Source organism: Nelumbo lutea, chromosome 4 (genome assembly GCF_056320005.1).
Source record: "Nelumbo lutea isolate HS-2025 chromosome 4, American lotus-T2T, whole genome shotgun sequence".
Taxonomy (NCBI): domain Eukaryota; kingdom Viridiplantae; phylum Streptophyta; class Magnoliopsida; order Proteales; family Nelumbonaceae; genus Nelumbo; species Nelumbo lutea.
This window is the reverse complement of record NC_142687.1, coordinates 3044283-3065575: the sequence shown is the minus strand read 5'-3', so window position 1 is coordinate 3065575 and position 21293 is coordinate 3044283. Positions and strand designations below refer to the sequence as shown.

The following is a 21293-nucleotide window of genomic DNA, read 5'->3' as shown; positions in this document are numbered from 1 at the left end:
TCAACCCAACCCAACCCGAAAAAATAGGGTTATGGTCTCATATTTAGTTGCTTGAATGTGAGAATGACCTGACTCGACCCAACCCGAAAAAACTCGGTTGGGTTGGGTCAACTTGCTGACCCGATTGTCAAGTCTAATCGGGACTTTTTATGCATTGTTAGAAGTTTCATTCTTTAATTTTTTCTATTTAGTCTTTACTCTTTATTGTTTACTCTTAAAATTGTTAAATGTTCAACTTTTTTTATTTTATATTTGGAATTTTAAGTAGGGGTGGCAACGGACTGAGCTTTTTACGAGCTGCTCGAGCTCGGCTTGGCTCTTTTTCAACTGAGCTCGAGCCCAATTCATTGTCTCAATTATGAAAAGAGCTGAGCTCGAGCCTACTAGAGCTCGGCTCGTGAGTTGGCTCAAATATATAATAAAATTATAGAAAATGATATATATAATAAAAATATTATAATTATTAATTATTATAATTCATATTTTTAAAAATCAAATAAAAACTCAAGATCGAGCTCAAGCTTATGAATTTTTTATTCGAGCCGAGCTCAAGCTCAAGGTTTTGGCTTGAACCAAGCTCGAGCATTGTAGAACACTCTTGAGCTGAGCTTGAGCCTCATACTATTTGGCTCAGCTCGGCTCGAATCCACCCCTAATTTTAAGGTTAATTCCTTTAATTTTGACATTTTCATGTAGTTTTCTTTATTTTTTTAAATTGCAGTTATTTTTTGGGATGACCTAAATTGACCCATGGGTCAAGCCTAACCCGAACATTTAGGGTTAGGGTCTAGCATTTGATAACCCAATCCAAAATCAACCCGAAGTACCTTGACCCAACTCAAACTCAACCCACCCAATCCAATTGCCAGGTCTAGTTATTATTGACAGAGAGATGTTCCCAATATATGGTGGGAACTGAAATATGGCCGTGAACCAATCAACCACAATGTTCCATATGTGTGGGTGTGCATAAGTACATAAGGCTCACAACCACTTGAAGCTTGGATATCTTCCTAGGAATAAAAATATATAATACAAGAAATAAGATTTAATCAGACAAAATCATTCTCACATTGTGCTCACAACCACTTATAGTTGTATATTTGAAATATCTCCCCATAAATAAAAACATACAAATGAAGATGTTACCAAGGTTGCAAAAGGCTTCAAGTACGGTGTGAGGATTGAATCTGTCTCCAAATGCATGGCTCCAAAAGGCTGTAAACACAATGTGAAGACAGTTTTGTGAGGAGTGAATCCATGCTCTCTTCATTCCTCCCATGTAGACCTGTTCGTGGAGCGAGTAACCCGATGGATTGGTTCGACTCGACTTGTTATAAGTCAGGCTTGAACCTAAAACACCTGACTCAACCTTATTTTCAGTCAAGGAAAGCTTGGCCAACCCGAGTCAAACTTGATAATATAAATTATATAATAAAAAATAATTTATTTAATAAAATACATACATACAATATTTTTTTTGTTAATCTTCTATTTTATTCAAATAATAATAAGATAATTTATTATTTTGGACTTTGAAGATTTTTAATATAAATAAAATGTTTTTTAATAAAAAATCTATTATCAAATTTCTGGTCAAGCCCGGAATTCAAACTTTATTTGAGAGCTAGGCTTGAATTCAAGACCTAAACCCGATGATAGGGCCAGTTCAAACTTGGGCATGAATTTATTCTGCTGACATGCAAAAAGGAAAGGAAGAGAAAAAAACAAACCTTATACCAATATAAGTATACAGAAAAAAAAAAAATAAGAAAAAGAAAACTGAAACCTTATACCAATAGGCAATAAATAATAAATCTCTAAAAAAAACTCAACGTGCTTTAACGCTTGCCCAGATTTCCTGGATCGATGACGTGTACGGTCGCGATTTCAGTCACTGCAAACCTGCAATATACGGGGCTTTATAAATCTTTCCCCATACCCTATTCAACTGCATTTGGTTTTTTGGTTTCTTTTGCCTCTGCTTTTCCGGTTAGAGTAACTCGATCAGAGGCCGTTGTCGGCGTCAGAGGGAGTTCGGCAATCTTTACTTTGAAAGATCCATTTGTTGTTAGAAGTTCTGCTAAAAATCGGCCGTTCTACGCATTCAAATCGTTTTTTTATTGATTGGAAACAAAGCCCCGATTTAATTGTTTTCGCCTGATCCTCTGAAGATTTATTCATCAAGGAGATCTGTATTTTTTGTTTGATCTCTAAAGAGAAGCCTGCAGAACTTATGCGCATAGCTGGATCCAATTGCTACTACTTCTTGAACCCTAACGAGAAAGAAATCCTAGCTAAGATGAAGGAGGGGTCTCCGGTAGAGGATATAGAGGAAGGGGAGATTTCGGGAGGAGAGGTTTCTGATTCGGAGTCAGTCGAAGAGATTACCGAGCAAGATTTTAAAAATGACGCTAAAGGAGGATCGAAAGAGACAGCAGGAGAACCGAAACAGTCTCCTAAAGGAGGAGAATCTAGGGCTTGGTATCAGTATCCTGTGACAAGTGGTTATGGCTCTGGTTTTCATAATCTTGCGTGGGCGCAGGCAGTTCAAAATAGACCTCTTGATGAGGTCTTCGTGAGGGATTTTGGATCTGATGAGAAGTTGGTGAGATCTGTGTCTAAACCAATGATAAATAGCAGAGAAGACAATAATAATAACAACAGAAGTTTAAATTCTTCTTCTAAGGAGGTTTGTAACTTAATAAGCGATGACAGTAGTGAGGAAATTGATAGTAAGATGGCTGTAGTTGGTGAAGATGAAAAGGAGGAGGGTGAATTGGAGGAGGGAGAGATTGATTTGGACTCAGAGATGGTTGAGTCGGGACATAGTATTGAAATTTCAAGTGATGGTCAGTCTAACGCGGAGAAGGATTTGAAAGAGAAGGAGTTTGAGAAAAGGCTTAATTCAATTCGAGAATGTTTAGAGACTGTAACTGTAAAAGAAGCTGATAAGTAAGTTTATTCGTCATCCTTCAATTCGGAATTTGGGTCCTTCTGATTTAGACGTTCGGTTTAAACAGCTTTTTTCACGGATTCTCGGTTTTATAAGAAGGAAACGTTTGACTACGCATGGTGGATTGACGTCCTTAATTAATTTGTTGATTGTAGATCTTTTGATGCTATCTGTTCCCGAATGCGAACGTCTCTGGAGAGCTTGCAAGCAATGATTTCGGAGAACCGTGTCCCTGCCATGGATGATCTTATTGAGCAATCTTTTACTGGAATTCAGACGATTAATTCTGTGAGATTCTCCTTAGGATTTATTACGCCCCCCCCCCGCCCCCACACACACACACACAGAGGCACACAGTGATTCTAACCGATCCTTTTAGTTGATCCCAGTTTCTTTCTATGCCTGGTTTCACTCCTTAGAATATGGTTTCTTGTGTAAAAGTTTGGCATGTGTTTTGATGCAGGTTTATTGTTCCATGACCCCTCAGCAGCAGGAACAAAATAAGGACATTTTTTCTAGGTTCCTTATTATTCCCTAATCACATTTTTCTTTATATTATCTACTGCTATTAGTATTCTTATTAGTTTACGCTTCTGCTCTATTCCTTACAGGTTGATTGTACATTTAAAGATCCAAGAACCTGTTCTTTTTTCACCTGATCGCATGGAAGAGGTTTTCTTTTAATTTAATTAGTTTAGTAATTTGGCTTTGGAAAGTTCCCTTATCGACTAGAGAAACTTAACTTGATCTATTCTGTTGCAGATAGAGTCCATGGTGCGATCCTTGGATTGTCCATCTGCTTTATCAAATATAAAGGTTCTGAATCAAGAGAAAGAAGCACTGGTGGGTGTCCGGGAAAATATAAAAAATTCTTCAATTTTATCTGAAAAAGCTGGTAATGGTGTGGATTTTTCAAAGAAGTTTCAGTTGGAGCCAATGCCTGTTAAATATGGGGATTGGGATAATTTGAATACGAGGTCTGAGACTTCAAAAGCTGGGTTATCATTTGGCTCTAGGAGTAGAATTGGCTTTGGTCCCCTTCTGGACCTTCACAGGGATCATGATGCAGACAGTCTTCCTTCACCTACAAGGAAGGCTCCACCACCTTTGCCCATGCAAAAACCGCTGTCTATTTCAGATGGGACACCTAGATCAGATTTAGTGACAAACATTGTGGAAGATAAAATGGATGACACGGCTTTGCATCCTTATGAAACTGATGCCCTGAAAGCTGTTTCTACCTATCAACAGAAATTTGGACGAACTTCATTGCTTTTGAGTGATCGGCTCCCAAGTCCAACTCCTTCGGAGGAGTGTGATGATGGAGATGGTGATATTAATGGGGAGGTTTCTAGTTCTACAACTGTTGGTGGTGTTGCAACCATAAATTCATCTACTTCATTGAAAACTGTTAGTTCAGCCACTTCTTATGCTGATAACTTGAGTGGGCAAGGACTAGTTCCTGCTGTTAGTGTTGGACAGTTGGGTTCTATGTCAAGTCATATCATAAGAACCGCAAAGAATAGAGACCCTAGACTTCGGTATGCCAACTCTGAAGTTGGTCCTTTGGATTTAAATCAACGCCCCCCATCTGGAGATCATGACATACGTAAGAGTGAGCCCCTGGGTGGAATTATGGGTTCAAGGAAGCACAAGATTGTTGAAGAGTCTGTGTTGGATGATCATACATTTAAAAGGCAAAGAAATGGATTGATAAATTCTGGGGCTTCTGGAGATGTTCAAGGGGTATCTGGAAGTGGGGGGTGGTTAGAAGAAAGCAGTTCTATGGGGCTACAGCCAACTGACAGAAGTCGACTGATTGAAAAGAGAGAAAACGATCCTAGGAAATTGGGAAGTGGGGAAGCTAGTTTTGGCAACAAGCAGGACACTGGTTGCAGTACTTATAATGTGACAACTGGTGGGAATGAACAATTAGCAGCATCTGGTATTGGCAGTACAGTGTCATTACCTTCTCTCTTGAAGGATATTGCTGTAAACCCAACCATGTTGATGCATCTGATTAAAATGGAACATCAAAGATTAGCAGTAGAAGCTCTGCAGAAGTGTGGCAATCCTGCTCAGAGCACGATGCAGTCATCCAGTTCAAATGTGATGCCCGGAAAAATTGCTTCAGTAAATATTGCTTCAAAAACACTCTCAGAGCCTGAGCAAAAATCTGCAGGAAATTCTCAGATTTCTGTCCAAACAGCGTTGATGGTGAGCAATGACATACTATACAAGAATACTAACATATATTTGTTTATGTGTGCATACGTTCAGAGGAATCATGTGGCCAATCCAGATCGTCCATCAGATAGTGGCCTCTTTGGGTTGCCCATGCATTCGTTGCTGCAGTCACATTACACCATACTCTACTTAATTTCAGAAATTTCACTGACTGATATTATTCATCCAATGTTTCATTTTTCTAACTTAAAATTGCCCACAAAGTGATTATTTTGGAAATTTATTGGGCTGAAATTAGCCCCATGAAGTAAAGGCTGGAGTGATAGATGTGTAGATATTGGGCCCAAAACCATGTTATTAACTAGAGCATACCTAGGAAGTTCAAGCAGGCAATATATTTATGTATATATGCTAATTGATCCCTCCAGATTCCTTTTAGGTGGAGGGTTATATACTTATTTTCTTGTGAACTTATCCACTAAAATAAAGTTACGCATTGGAAAGCAAAGGGACGAAGTGTCAAAATTTGAAGAAATGGAAGATGAACGTATTACAAAATTTAATGTGTCCATCATTTGGATGGCAAAATTGTGATTCACAATTTACAAGGACGACCTATGCAGATAAATATAATAATAACAGAATTTAGCACCATGCTTATGTAGGTGGCAGAACTGTCATACAAAATACCAGAGAATAATGCTATTAAATGGGATGAGCTTTTATAAGTAATGCGACTCTCCACATTTCCTAAAATGTTAGATTTAGATACACTAGTACGAGTATCCTATTTAATATGCTCTTATCATGCTTTGCAGCTAATTGCCATTTTAACAGTGTTGTTGCTATACGGTACATATAGAAGTGTCCATGCAATATGATCTTAACACTGATATGCTAGGCATGTACGGGTATCCAGGTATCACGACGTATAGATGTATACGTGTATGCATGTCTATTAAATATGTATATATAGAGAAAGTAGCTAAACTATATTAAATATGTAGTTTATTTACATGATAGGATATACAACATCATACAGATATATGATTGAACAGTCTAAGCCTTAAGGAAAGAAAAGGGAACTAACTCATCATTGCACTTTATGCGAAACAGCCCTTCCCACAATGTATCCGTTATCTGATGTTGATATCTAATAGTAGTGATACTTTTAGAAATATAATGTGGGTTTTCATTCCTTTTTCCATCCTCAATCTCCTTTAAAATAAAAGCAAACAGACTATATTTTGAATTTTTGATTCCTGGGATTTGAATGTCATAGTGCATCCATGTCATCTTGAAACTAGGTGTGTATTAGTTTGTTGGTTGTATTTGTCAGTACTTGGTTGCTTGGTCCATCTTTGTGTAGGTTCAATTTCTATTATTATTAGGACGACAATTAATTTTGTTTACCTATTCACAGATCCCTCACGGTGATTTGGGGAAAATTCGCATGAAACCCCGTGATCCTCGCCGTATTCTCCACAGCAATACTTTTCAAAAGAGTGACAGCTCTGGACCTGAGCGATTCAAAGCAAATGGTACCCCTTCACCGAATACTCCGACTTGCAGGGACAACTTAATTGTTCGTCAGCAAGGCGAACAGGCCCAGACAAATTCCTTGCCCTCTCAGTCAACTGCACCACCAGATATTGCCCAGCAGTTCACAAAGAAGCTGAAAAATATTGCCAATATTTTATCTGCTTCTCAAGCAATTAATACCCCCTCTGTAGTTCCTCAGACCATCTCTTCCCAACCAGTACCTGCTAAGATGGATAAGGTGGATATGAAAGTTGTAGCAACAGACTCTAATGACCAGCGAAGTTGGAGTGCTTTGACACCTGAAGAAAGGGCAGCTGGCCCTTCATCACAGAATGCATGGGGAGATGTTGAGCATCTATTTGAAGGCTATGATGACCAGCAGAAAGCTGCTATCCAAAGAGAAAGGGCTAGGAGGATAGAAGAACAAAACCAAATGTTTGCAGCTCGGAAGCTTTGCCTTGTCTTGGATCTGGATCACACTCTCCTTAATTCAGCCAAGGTACATTAGAATTAATAGTTTGAGTTATTTCCCAAATCCAATAGAGGTTGCCTATTGATCAAATTTTAAATCTATTTATTTTGACACTCACTTTCAGTTCGTCGAAGTAGACCCTGTGCATGAAGAGATGCTGAGAAAGAAGGAAGAGCAAGATCGAGAAAAACCGCAAAGGCATCTCTTCCGTTTTACTCATATGGGAATGTGGACAAAACTGCGACCGGGAATATGGAATTTTCTCGAGAAGGTAACCTCTTAAAATGGATGCAGTTTGAAGACCTTCAATTGTTTCTAATTGTAATTTGAGGTATTCAAATATTTTTCTTTGGAACTTTCTTAGGCTAGTAAACTTTATGAGCTGCACCTTTATACAATGGGCAACAAGCTATATGCAACAGAGATGGCAAAGGTGCTTGATCCAACTGGAGTTTTGTTTGCTGGGCGAGTTATTTCAAGGGGTGATGATGGTGACCCTTTTGATGGTGATGAGAGGCAGCCTAAGAGTAAAGATTTGGATGGGGTTTTGGGTATGGAATCAGCTGTGGTAATTATAGATGATTCTGTAAGAGTCTGGCCTCATAACAAGCTGAACTTGATAGTTGTTGAGAGGTATAGAAAATCTTATCCTACACATCTCTTCTGATTGTTATCTCTTTTTATTGTAAACCTATGTATTTGGCTTCCAGTCCTTGCTCTGCTTCTAAATAACTTAATTATCATCTAAGCCTTATCCCAAATATATGGGGTCAGCTACATGAATCCTCTTTTACCATTCTGTGCTGTTCAGGCCCTTAAATCATTGCCACTTCTAAATAACTTGTGTTGCAGATATACTTATTTCCCTTGTAGCAGACGTCAATTAGGACTTCATGGTCCTTCACTTCTTGAGATCGACCATGATGAGAGACCAGAGGATGGGACTCTAGCGTCCTCCTTGGCGGTGAGGATCTGATCCAGTGCTTAAGAATATACTTATCATCAATAAATTGTTGAATGTATACCTGTTATTTGCCTTTGAAATAGGTGATCGAGAGAATACATCAGAACTTCTTCTCACACCAGAACTTGAATGATGTGGACGTTAGAAACATCCTTGCTGCAGAGCAGCGAAAGATATTGGCTGGTTGTCGTATAGTATTCAGCAGGGTGTTTCCAGTTGGTGAAGCCAACCCCCATCTTCACCCACTTTGGCAAACAGCCGAACAATTTGGTGCTGTGTGCACCAATCAGATAGATGAACAGGTCACTCATGTAGTTGCCATTTCTCTTGGAACTGACAAGGTATTCTTCTTTCTTTTGTTCTTTTCTGGAAGGTCTAAATTAGGGAAACTGGAACATTGAGATCGTTTGTACTCCTTCCAAACTGAGCCTTAGAAACGGCAAATCTGAGATACCTTCTATGTGGAATATAATGACAGTAGAACCACCGATAGAATATCACCATAGAGGGATAGGTCCAACACACTTAGCTGTCCAACCTGGAGTTCTAAACCCATTCTTTGTTCTTCAGTGATGCTTATAGTTAACTTGGGGACCGTTTGATATGGCTAAATTGGCTAAACTGAATGACTTGTTGATTTGTCCTTTGTGTTTAAAATAGGCATATACTGAAACATTTAGGTCGTGTTTGGTTTGGTAGAAAATAAGAGACAGAGTTGAGAAAAAGTTAAGGAATTTCTTAAATTTTCTTTTAAGATCTTCCTCTTAATTGTCTGTTTCTTTCTTATTTTCTGTCAAACCAAATATATCCTTGAGGGATTTGGTAGTAATCCCAATATGCCATTCTTCTATTAAAGTGCTTATAGCCTATGTTAATTGACTTATCCACTGAAAGACAAAGTGATAATTTGTTCAATTCAGCCAATTTAGATGTTATACAGTTCCTTAGTGGATTCTTTTTGAAGGATCATTTATCATATATTTGGATTGGATACTAATGGCATTGGAGATGCTTGGATGGTTGGGCAGCCCTCAGAGCATATACACAGAAAAAATTACATATATATATATATATATATATATATATATATATATATATATATATATATATATTAAAAAAATGCATACAGGCACAGGTACAAAAGGAAGAGAGAATACAAAAATATCATTGGTCAGTTTACTCAATCCGGTGTATTTTCCACGTCAAGTGATAAGCTATTACTTGTTGATCTTTAATATGGTTGATGTGTGCCTGAGAGTTCACTTTTACCATCAGAAACGACTCTCTGAACTCTGAAGTATGTTCTCTGTTTCAAACAGGTGAATTGGGCCTTGTCTACGGGAAGATTTGTTGTCCACCCCGGCTGGTGAGATGTTATTTTTGTTATCATGCCTGAGGTTTGTTATATTTATTTTGATTCATGCTCGGACTGAAAATTTTCCTTGTTTAATAGGGTGGAAGCGTCTGCTTTGCTGTATCGGAGGGCGAATGAGCATGATTTTGCCATTAAGTTATAAAAAATCTCCCCCCTCCCCGAATTCAGAACCCCAGATCCCCACGGGTAAAAGTAAAACTGATTAAACGGTAATATAAAAAATTGAATCAAGACGGAATTGGGGCTGGTTGAGGTTGGATAAGATTAAGATTGAGCTGGTGCAGCATGCTCAACCTGGTGTTGGTCATAGTTGACATGCAAGATATAAATATGCCCCAAATTATTCCTTCACCTAAGAGGATCTCATGCTAATCTTATTGCTGTGGGGGGATTGTGGTGATCGGACAATACAAAACATTTTGGGGCAAGAAATTGAAAATCTGATAGAAGACTTCCTTGTAGGGTTTATGAGATGAGTGGGTGCAAGTGGCTGACCTGGGTGATTGTTGGGTTGGAGGGGCTTTGAAAGTTATCTAACTTGGTTATTAAGATGAGGTTTCCAGGGCTCTAAAAGTGCCTGATATGATATAATCATCCCGAGACGCAACCATGTAATGGCACCAAAGTATCAAACTTCCCAAAGAGGGGGAAAAAGACTAAGACAGATTTCGGAAAGTAAGAAATCTTATATATGACGAATTGGTTGGGCATTTTAAATTAACAGAATTCAATTTTCAGTATTAGTTTCATGTCGGAACTCAATTTGCATTCTTAATATGCTTTTCCAACCGTATTGAGGTATGAACAAAGTCTTTTCGATTGGGGTTGCAATGCAAATGTAGTCGGTAAAGGATTTGAATCTGGTGCTTCTGGCCTTTCGGCCATTTGGCTCGGAACCTTGTCGTGGGAACTAAGAATAGAATGTTCTTAATTCCTTTTTTTTGTCCAGATTCTGGATTTAGAAAATTAATTTTACACTTAATTCAGTATTTAGCATTCCCAAATGTCCACATCGCCACAAGAAATGCAGGGTTTCTATTATTCCACGTTGACCTAGTCTCGCCCATCTAAAGGTCTTATTTTTTAGTTTTTTTATTCTTTTCTTGACCTCATTATCATATGACACGTGGTGACATCTTAAAGCTAAATTATATTTTCTTTTGATCTTGTGTATTTAATCTATTGGCTGGAGAACAAATCGGTGCTTCCCACTTCCGTGGCTTTGAGTTTCATGGCTGAGTTGTGGAGCTCATGCTGGGGCTAAGGTTTACCTGGTTTGTGCGGTGGATAGCTGTCAGACCTCAACTCCTTAGCCCACAGGGCACAAACAAAACTAACCACTAACGGAGAAAACTCTGGATCAGATATTTTTTATATAGTTGTAAAAATAAATTAAAAAAAAAAAAGAAGAGAAATGAGATCAAGCGATCAACCGTAATAATTGTATTGTTCTAACACCGTAAACGGGGATGTCTTTATTTTTCTTGTACATTTGTTTCTGCATGTTTGCAGAAATTAACAAGTCAATAACCGACAAAGAATTGGGAATACGCATAAAATAATGTATATTTTAATTATTTGGAAGTGTAATTGGAAAAAGAAGTGTGCAGTATTGGGATGTTATGCATCAACCAGAAAAGATCACAAAGCATGTTTTTGGCGCTACACTGTTTCTTCCTGAAATGTTTGGGGTTTATCGATATAAATTGGTGAGAGATACGTGTCATGTGTTACATCACATATGAAAAGTCGCTAGAACTGTTGGATTTCATCTACCAAGCAAGAAATGTCAATTTGACGTTTACAAACTGCATTGACTCGTATTCTTAGTGTATGTCAATTTGTATTGATTAACTCAAGTTAATGGTACTTAATACAACCAAAATTATAATATTCTTATTTAGGTGGTGAAGATTATTTTTGTTGAAATTATTGAATTTAACTTATTAAAGATAACAATCAGTCCCCATATCAGTTTTTGAATTCCATGGCAACATAAATTGAGGATGCTTCTTGCGTCTTTATTAAAAGGTTAATGTTTTAAGAGCATATCAATTGTTTTTATGGATCTAATTGATTTATACAGAAAGTATCAAGAGACAATTAGTGAGTAAAGTGTAAAAAGTATATAGTTTAAACTTTGAGAGACAATTAGTGAGTAGACTGTTTAGTACACCCTAAGAATTCTTAGCCTTACATTATAGTTGGGGTATGTGTCAGCTCAGAATTGATGCTAATACATAGGTGGGTATTAGTGTTTTAGGGTGAGGGTATTTGTCATTTTGAATTGGAGTTTGGCTTCAGTCGTGTTCGGGTAGTCCTTACTACCTTGTATTGAGAATATCTCCATATTTATATGCTTTATTTTATGGGGAGATATTCTAAATGCAAGGTTGGAAAATGATGTTAGAACGGTGTGGGCATAGATTTGCCCTGAGTGAAGCCGGTCTCTTTGAATTGTGTAGGGTTGCAATGGAATTCAAAATTCTATAATGTGGAGCTGTGTACTTTTTCATTTAACTTTTAAGAGTGTGCTAGTTGTTTTTATAGATTTTTATTGCTTTATCTATACTATATAAATTGATTTGTATAATGCTAACCTATGTCTTTATCCTTTACTTATTACACTTGTATAATAAATTAAAAAAAAATTGTGGCAAGAGGCATTAATAGTGTGCTGATTTCTGTATGGTTTTGCCCATCTGATTTGGTAGTAGAATTATATATTCTTCCCAATATTCTTGTCTTTAAAGAAATAATGAATTGGATAATGCTTTACTTATTAGTATTATAATTAATTATTTCACAAGTTTATGTTACAAAATATAATAAAAAAGTTTTGCCTTCCATGTGCCTTACACGTGGGAGGCATAACTATATGTAAATATTTGCATTTGTGTAATTATCAATATTTTTTTTTATAGGTCAAAGAAAAAGATGATTTTATCATTATCTACATCTGTATTTGTACTCCATATGATTTATAGAGGTGAATTTTAAGTAATCTTTTTTGTATTTTTTTTTTTATTTTAGTGCATTTTTTAAAAGTAAGTTTGGTTAAATGACTACAAGTATATTGTGATTTGTGGACATTCAAACTTCAAAGTATTTGATGCATATTGCCTGTTATAGTCTCATATGTATCAGTTTTGGGACTTCCAGCACATTGCAAAAGTGGAACGAACCCCGATTTGGTGTTACTTTTTACCTGCATCCACAGGTATTCGCTGATGCATCATGGTATTGGTCCTTATCAGTCAATACATCAAGCTAGTACTCAATTTTTGTAAACCTTTTAAATCCATATAGTTCACTATTACGAGTCATGGCAACTCTCACAAACCCACAAAGCTATACTACTGCGATTTGTTTCAATGTTATTTTTGTCAACTTATTTTTTATTATTTGCCATATTAACTAGAAAATTTACAAATGATATAATTAATTGGTATTAAAAAGCGATAACTTTTACACCTCAAAAAAATATCGAAATCTATGTTTCTTATGTATACACGCTTTTTTCATGGTCAATTGAGATTTAGATCTAGTTTTATGTATTTGTATGATTTATTTGAATTTTTCTCAACGTATACATTCATCTATTTATTTTTCTATTGTATTTTCTAAGTTTATCTTGATACATCTGCTAAAATTATCTTTTTTGTATATTCTTAAGCCCTGTTCATTTTTTGGGAAATTATTTATCTGAATAAATGCATTTATTTACCATGTTCTTTTATTTCTCACTCAGGATGTGGTGTGGGACGTTGTGAGGCGGAGGTGTCAACTCCCTTGTCAAAAGGGCACGATATGCAGGCAGCAGCACGATGATTGATCATTTTACCCTTATAACTTCTTGGGCCCTATGTGCTCGCTCATTCAGATTTCTTATTTGCTTTTCCTACCCATTCTCTACCCACCGTAAATTTGGGCCACACATCTCTACTATGAATTAGGAGATGTGTGACTGTAATTCAGACGGATAGAAAGTGGATAGGAAAGGTAAATAAGAAATCTGGGCTCTACATCTACTTACGAAAAATGAAAAAACTACCCGCATGGTCCCACGGGCCACGGGAGGCTCAGGCTCCGACTAAGCACACGGTTATAGATTGAGTTGAAAAAGACAAAATTGGTACAGAATTTGGATGATGTTTAATTAATATTCTGATCGTCTCGTTTGCGGTTCGCATTCCACGAATTTTGGTCTGACGGAGATTCTGTTTCTGCACAGGTCGGTTTTCTTCTGCGAGCCGTCCTTTAATGCGGGAGCCTCTCAATCCTCAACGATGGCTACGAGAAGACACACTCGTATGCATGAGCGCTTGAATAAGTATTAGTGGAGACATTTAATTTACGTGCAGATACATACATTACATATCAATAGTTGAGTACTGAATTTTAACAGTAGTAGTACCATAACACAGTAAAACACAACACCAGTCCGACCGGTTCAAACCTCAAAAAGCAATATCCCAATTAGAATCACTTCCATCAGTTTTCACTACTAAAACCCAGCCATGCACTCTACATCTTCTGTTTGGCCTTCGATCGGAATTTCAGTTCAAAGTTCAAACCCCAAATTTGCTACGTCGGCCCTCGTACAAGAAAACGGCGACTCCTCTAATAAAAGAGTCGACATATACTATAACAATGGTGGAAGAATTCCGCAGATCCTACCGGCCGCTTCTCTGTCTGAAGGCTACGCCGAAGTGGACTGACTTATGGTGTCCAGGAGACAGTACTGGACTAGAATAACAGTTCCCTTCATCGGTAGTGCTGATGCAGTGGAACGGCCCCGACCGATGGAGCTCAACCTTGGTGTTAATTTCCGTCCTTAAGGGTATATAGGCAACGGAGGAATTAGCTAAGAGGCTAGGAACTATTGCTGCAAACGGATCTCATAAAAAATATATATCAATTAATAAAATGAACTAAAAATGACTTTGAGATTGCAAAGTAAATTGCACTTATGATCACCCTTAATTGGACGGGTTTCAAATTCAAATTTAAATTCAAAATTCAAACTAGAACTAGAACAGTAGAACTAGATGGAGCGTCCGAATCTAAAGTGGTCGGGTTCACGTGCTTGGTCGTGCGTCTAATTTCCTCTCTAAACCCGATTTATCCTCTTAATTTCTTGGTGATGCTGCATAATCTTGCTGCTCCCTGTTGGAGGTGATCTGGCTTTCAGGCGAACAACGGACTAAGTTGATCTGCAAGAGAATGATCAGAGAACCCGGGGTTATTAGCCTGGTGAGGTCGCCCCGATACTTAAGTTAACATACTTATTGCGAGCTAAAATAACTTAAGAATGCAAAGAGCTAGAGAGCATAGAAATCACGCGTAACTTGAACCTTCGGGGGTGGAGCCTTTATATAGTCGAGTCCTCGAATTGACGAATCAATTTTTGTTCATGTATCAATTTTTTGTGCTAATTACCTCGTCAGTTGGTCTGCTTCCAAGTAGTCGATGACTCAGAGGCCGAAGTGAACTTTTGCTGGATGAGGACCTGGATGCCGAACTGACTGGGCCAAGCTAGGCAGGTTAGGTGACGAGCTGACCAGAGTGCTGAGCTGCCTATTAGGTGTCGAGCTGACCAGAGGGCTGAGTTGCCTATTAATCTGAGCTTACCAGAGGGCCGAGTTGCCTATTAGTTTCCGAGCTTACTAGAGGGCCGATCTAGATTGATTGTTGAGCTTCGTAGTTCTTTAGAGACCTACAAGGAATCAATGTTAGAGGACCCGGGGCGGCTAACCTGGCGAGGTCGCTCCAATGCTTAAGTCAGTAATCTCATAATAGACTGCGAGCTAAAAATCACAAAGTATGAGAGCTAAAATATGCTTACTTGCCTCCACTATGCCATTGGGGTTGGTGCCTTTATATAGGCATTGTTTGGTGTGGGCTTCACGCATCGCACCCAAGATTTTCGAGAAGTCGTCTAAGTGGCCTGAGATTCCTTGAGACAACCGCCATGCACGTTGACCACCCTCTGAATCGTTTGGCACGTGGGCCAACTTCCAAGGATGTAGGAGCATTAGGATATGCGTGTCGATTTTTTCGACGAGCACGTCACGTAGGTCGCTAGGTCGGCGCCTGCGCCAGGTCGCTAGTTTGGTGCCCATGCCAGGCCGCCAGGTCAGCGCTTGTGCCAGGCTGCCAGGTCACTCCAGGGCCAGGCCGCCAGGTCGCACCAGGGCCAAGCTGTCGGTTCGCGCCTAGGCCAGGCTGCCAGGTGGGACACCATCAACTTGGCTAAGGCAAGTTGTTGCCTAAGTGGTTTCGGGTGTCACCTAGTTGTTCCGAGGTGCCATGTGTCACAATATCATTGGAGGGTCAAATCCACCCTCATCATTTGCCCCTCACTCCCAAGCTGAAAGTAACTTGGCGAAGGGAGTAGATTGATCCCTTTGGCCTGAAATGAATTCAATGAGCTCGTAAGCGTTGATTCAATTCCTTAGGCTCTGGGAGCGACTCATAGTCCACTCTCCTTACCCTTGATTTTGCCCATGCTGAAGAGGCGACTGGGTCTTATGTGGTGCCGAAGTCTTTACCAGTTCGGCACTTTATCCCTTAGACTATGGGAGCAACCCGTAGTCCACTCTCCTTGATCTTTGATTTTGCCCATGCCGAAGAGGCGACTGGGTCGTATGTGGTGCCGATGTCCTTTATCAACTCGACACCTTAGAGCTACGGCTGCACTGCATCAGCCTCGTTATTGACGTCGGTTACCCACTCCAACAAGAAGCTACTAGGAGCTTGACCTACGAGGGCAGCAATACTGAGTTTAGGTCACCAGCTCGCATAGGAGCCTTGGAAGGCTCGACCGGCAGGGGTGTCCATGCAGTCTGTTGGTCGTCTACTCCCGCGGAAGCCACGAAGAGCCCATCTTTGTAGAGGGTACCTCGCGAAGAGGACTGATGAGACTTTATCTTAGTTGAAATAAAGTTGGTAGACTTGCTTAGTTTGTTGGCCATCAACTTCCCGCATAGTCTTTGAGTTCATAGAAAATGGAAACTAGAAAGTGAGAGCTTTTAGTTTCTAAAAGGTGAGAACTTAGCTTTCTGGAAGAAGAGGACTTAGCCTTTTGGAGGATGAGAACTTAGCTTTTTGTAGCGTATCCCACAGACAACGCCAATTGATGAATCAATTTTTGGTCATGTATCAATTTTTTGTGCTAAATACCTCGTCATTCGGTCTGCTTCCAAGTGGCCGATGAATCAAAGGCTGAAATGAACTTTTGCTGGATGAGGACTTGGATGCTGAACTGACCAGGCCGAAACCCGTGCGGCGTCCAGGACAAGCCTTTGTGTGCTTGGAGGCTAGGAGTTGCCCGATGAGATGGCTCCACCAAGGTCAGTAGCACTGGATCATGACCTCAAATCGCATGGCCGGGGCACTCGGCTGGCTCTGGTCGGTCCATGGGAGGCGCCTCTTTCGTGCTAAAGGGGGACGGCCATAATGAAAGGTGACTGTGCGCCGAAGAGGTGGTTGGGCACCGTTGTGATGGGTCTCCTGTATGCCGATGATGATGGGCAACTGTGTGCCATGTTGAGAGGCAACCGCTTGGGCTGGAACACACCCGTGCGCTAGGGGCAAAAGGATAGCTCGATCAGCATGGGCATGGGGCTGGCGTGTTGAAGGGTCATGCTTGAGCCAGGTTCACATGCCAAGCCTCCCTTGAGTGTCGGTAGCGTAGTGCCAGTCCATGCACTGTCCCCATGAGCAAGTGTGCGCCCATGAGGAACCATGGTAGCCATGCTAGCCATTAACCAGGGCCACCCCGCAAGGGAAGTTGGTCTAGGAGTGCCAAGGTTAGGCACCCAAGGAGGTCGACCACCCCTCCTCAAAGAGTACGTTAAGCTTTTGGTGGTCTGCCTGAAGATAACATCAATTCTCCCAAAAATCTTACAGGCAAAAATAACGATGGTGTCCCTTAACGTAAGTCTGCCAAGCGTAGGCTAGGCTAAGCCTGTGTCAGACCGTAACAAGCTCCCCCACTCAACCAATTGTCGTCCTCGACAATGGTCTTCTCGTGAATGGGCGTCTACGTCCCGTGCCATCCACTTCTGTGCTAGTTTCAGGGCTCGCCTGGCCAACCCAAGTCTCGCCTTTATTGGTGTCCATTTATGGGGACGGAACCATTTCACCATGCCGGCCTGCCTGGACTTCACCCCATGTGTTGAGGTTACTCAAACCGCGCCATGGCTATGCCGTTGAAATGTGTGAGAAGGGCCCTTAAAGAAATTGGATGTGGTGCTTCGCGGAGGTCCGTCCCATATATCATCTTTACCTCAAGGCTCGATCGTCTTCTTGGTAGCTTTTTGGTGGTGCTACCGAACACGATGTGATAGGTCTACTCCTGTTGTTGGCGATGTGTGCTGTACCCTTTCACCATGCTGGTCTGCGGTCTTCACCTCACCATGTGCGTGTTACTCAAACATAGTCATGGCTTATGCTCTGTTGGCCCTCGAAACTACACTTCACCTCGTCGGTTCGGGCTACATCTTCACTCCGAGGGGGCCTCAATGTGGTGCTACGTCAAGGAGATCTAACCACAATGTGTGCGAGTGTGGCAACTTTTACCCATGATGTTGTCGAACATGCACTCACCTTGTGATGAGAGTTGCTGATGCAAGTGTTCTATCTTGTTGAACTGAGCATGTCCTCCGATGCTTTTCCGGTGTAGGACCGCCATGTTCCAACGGCCAGTGTACCCACATTCCTAACATTCCAATATTGTGGCTTCAACCAAGGACCCGTTTGATGCAAAACTGCCACTTCAGTGATATTCCTTGACCAACCGTCGACACCAACCAATTTCGGACTGCTATCCCCACCTTAGTAGTGCCTCAAACAAAGCTACAGAACAATGGCTCATCCATCATGAAAACAAGATATAGACACACCGCCCAACACCTCACCAAAATGAATAGCAACTGAAGTCTATGAGGAAGCATGGCACTCCCCCACTCAAATTGCCACAATCTACCTTCCAGAAAAGGCTCACGCGTCTGCCCCCACATGAGCACAGCAACCAATGTGTCTACCCCCACAAGGGCACTGTTTTTGGGGTCATTGGAATGGGGACACGAATGAATGGCCTCTTGCCAGGCCTGATGTGTAAACTTGTTTGAACCTGAGTGGAAGTGCCTCAGGACCGCATCCCACGATGTGCTGCTTGTCGAGATGACCGCTTCAACTGGCTCTGGGCTAATCTGCTTGACACCAACTGCAGCAGTAATTGGCTAGCTCGCTCTGATACCAACTGTCACGCGGGTAGTTTTATAGCGGAGGAAACTCGTGTGGTGTCCAGGCCAAGACAAGCCTTTGTATGCTTGGAGGCTAGGAGTTGCCCGATGAGATGGCTCCACCAAAGTCAATAGCATTGGATCATGACCTCAAGTCGCATGGACGAGGCACTCGGCTGGCTCTGGCCGATCCATGGGAGGCGCCTCTTACGTGCTAAAGGGGGGCAGCCATAATGAGAGGTGATTGTGCGCCGAAGAGGTGGCTGGGCACCGATGTGATGGGTCTCCTGTATGCCAATGATGATGGGCACCTGTGTCCCATGTTGAAAGGCAACCGCTTGGGCCGGAACACACCCGTGCACTAGGGGCAATGGGATAGCTCGATCAGCTTGGGCAAGGGGTTGGCGTGGTGAAGGGTCATGCTTGAGCCAGGCCCGCATGCCAAGCCTCCATTGAGTGTCGGTAGTGCAGTGCTGATCCATGCACTGTCCCCATGAGCAAGTGTGTGCCCATGAGGAACCCTGGTAACCTTGCTAGCCATTAAACAGGGCTGCCCCGCAAGGGAAGTTGGTTTAGGAGTGCCAAGATTAGGCAACCAAGGAGGTCGACCACCCCTCTTCAAAGAGTATGTTAAGCTTTTGGTGGTCTGTCTGAAGATAACATCAATTCTCCCAAAAATCTTACAGGCAAAAATGATGATGGTGTCCCTTAACGTAAGCCTGTCAAGCGTAGGTTAGGCTAAGCCTGTGTCAGACCGTAACAAGGTTGCGCCAGGGCCAAGCCACCAGTTGTTGCCTATGTGGTTTCGGGTGTCACCTAGTTGTTCCGAGGTGTCATGTGTCACAATATCATTGGAGGGCCAAATCCGCCCTCATCACTTGGTAATTGCATGGGCACTAGGTTTTTCTGGAAAAGTCTGGGTGCATGGGTTCTCCTTCTGGTATTATACTTACCGCACCATGCAATCAGTGTGCGCCAAGTATCCGAAACTTGGGTGTATAACTTGATTACTCTGTATAATCAAAAAATTGGGTCCAATACCAAAGTCATCAGCAACTTTGGCTATATGACCTTGAGAGGAAAACTAGTAGGACCGTGAATGAATCAGATCTAGTCTAATTTTATGATTCAATCTAGACGTCAATTTCACACTGATTGGATTGGGTTTGATTTGTACTTAGGCTCCTTTTTGGTGTGTCTTTTCGGGTAGGCTGTTGGTTGTTTAGAAGTCCGATAGTTTGTGTTTTGGTCTTTTTCCATTTAACCGTCAAAAGATGCTGCCCCTGAAAAGACGCACAAAACTCGCTTTGAGCTATTTTCAGGAAATTTCAAGTGAAACTTTTTGACTTTTTTTATCACAAAAGTCACAAAAAGACACAACTTAATCAAATGGTATCTAGGCTGTTAATATCTTAATGCAAAAGCTCACATCTTCTTTCAGCTGGCATCAAATCCCATTTGAATGTACCTTCTTTTATCTATCATTTTCTCGGAGGTGACATCTCACTGCCAGACTGCCGGTCTGAATCAAATCAAAATTTGCTTCTCACATAGCCCTCTTCACACCGATTCTCGCAACACATCTCACCGTAACTCTCTCCATGAATAACAATGCACAAGTGCATCCGTGCAGGAGGTGTTCGGATCTCCCTTATCCATACATCACCACAGTGAACATCTCATATATTTACATGTTGCCATTGATAGGGAGATGTATTAGATGTATACTTGTAGTGTCATGTGAATAGGAGATCTGAATTGGTACATGTTCCGATGTGTGGTCGGGACGTGCTGTAAGGTGGTTGGTGTAAGGAGCAGATCCCGGACTCGTCTGAATCAGCTCCCACCCAACAACAAGCTTTTCAAGTTCCAAATCTCCAACGGCCAACCTCTCTTCTAATCAATTCTCGACTCTTCTTTATTATAATGGCTAACGCAATAAGGCGAAAACAACTGTGAGTTCTGAGTTGTGACAGTAAATTCTGATGGGTTTGCAATGAGTCCAGATATCCTGTCTACACAAACTCTGCCTATTTCTATCCACATAACATTGCAGTCATACATGAAGAATATTTCATCCTCTTATATAATATTATTCCGGGGGAGATGTTTCCAATTTATGGGGGTAGTGTGTTGTGGATAGATGTGGGAAGAATTCTTAGCAGGTGATCCAGAGTCATTTGCAATAGGTTGCACATCCAATAATGATTCCCATAAAGCTCTAATATTGTTCCATTAAGTTTAACTTTGCCCCCAAAACTGGATCCTGTAACCCACGTTAGTAGGTAACGGCTGAGGATGATGTTTTCCCAAAAATCGGCATGGAGCCACATGGGATACAGAAGAATTCTTGATTTTCAATCTGTTTGGTTGTAGGGATGGCAATTTCCCCGACCCTAAACAAGGATGAGGCGAGGACGGGCTTTATATATAATTCCCCGAACCCGCCCCAAAACCGAAGGTAAATTAGTAAAATATTTTTAGATTGAATATTGATATTTAAAATCTCTAAGTATTTCCTAAATTTTTAAAATCTTAGACATAAT

General features: G+C 40.8%; 1 protein-coding gene across 1 annotated transcript; it reads left to right on the top strand.

Moving 5' to 3' along the window:
- The first annotated feature begins 1953 nt into the window (after positions 1 to 1953).
- CPL3 (C-terminal domain phosphatase-like 3) lies at positions 1954 to 10500 on the top strand. Its single transcript, XM_088982286.1, has 12 exons — positions 1954 to 2955; positions 3112 to 3244; positions 3420 to 3475; positions 3568 to 3628; positions 3719 to 5173; positions 6567 to 7184; positions 7282 to 7428; positions 7522 to 7790; positions 8010 to 8121; positions 8205 to 8462; positions 9441 to 9487; positions 9575 to 10500. Exons 1-12 carry the CDS (start codon positions 2237 to 2239, stop codon positions 9636 to 9638), a joined length of 3939 nt encoding a protein of 1312 aa, XP_088838412.1. The 5' UTR covers positions 1954 to 2236; the 3' UTR covers positions 9639 to 10500.
- Positions 10501 to 21293: the final 10793 nt, after the last annotated feature.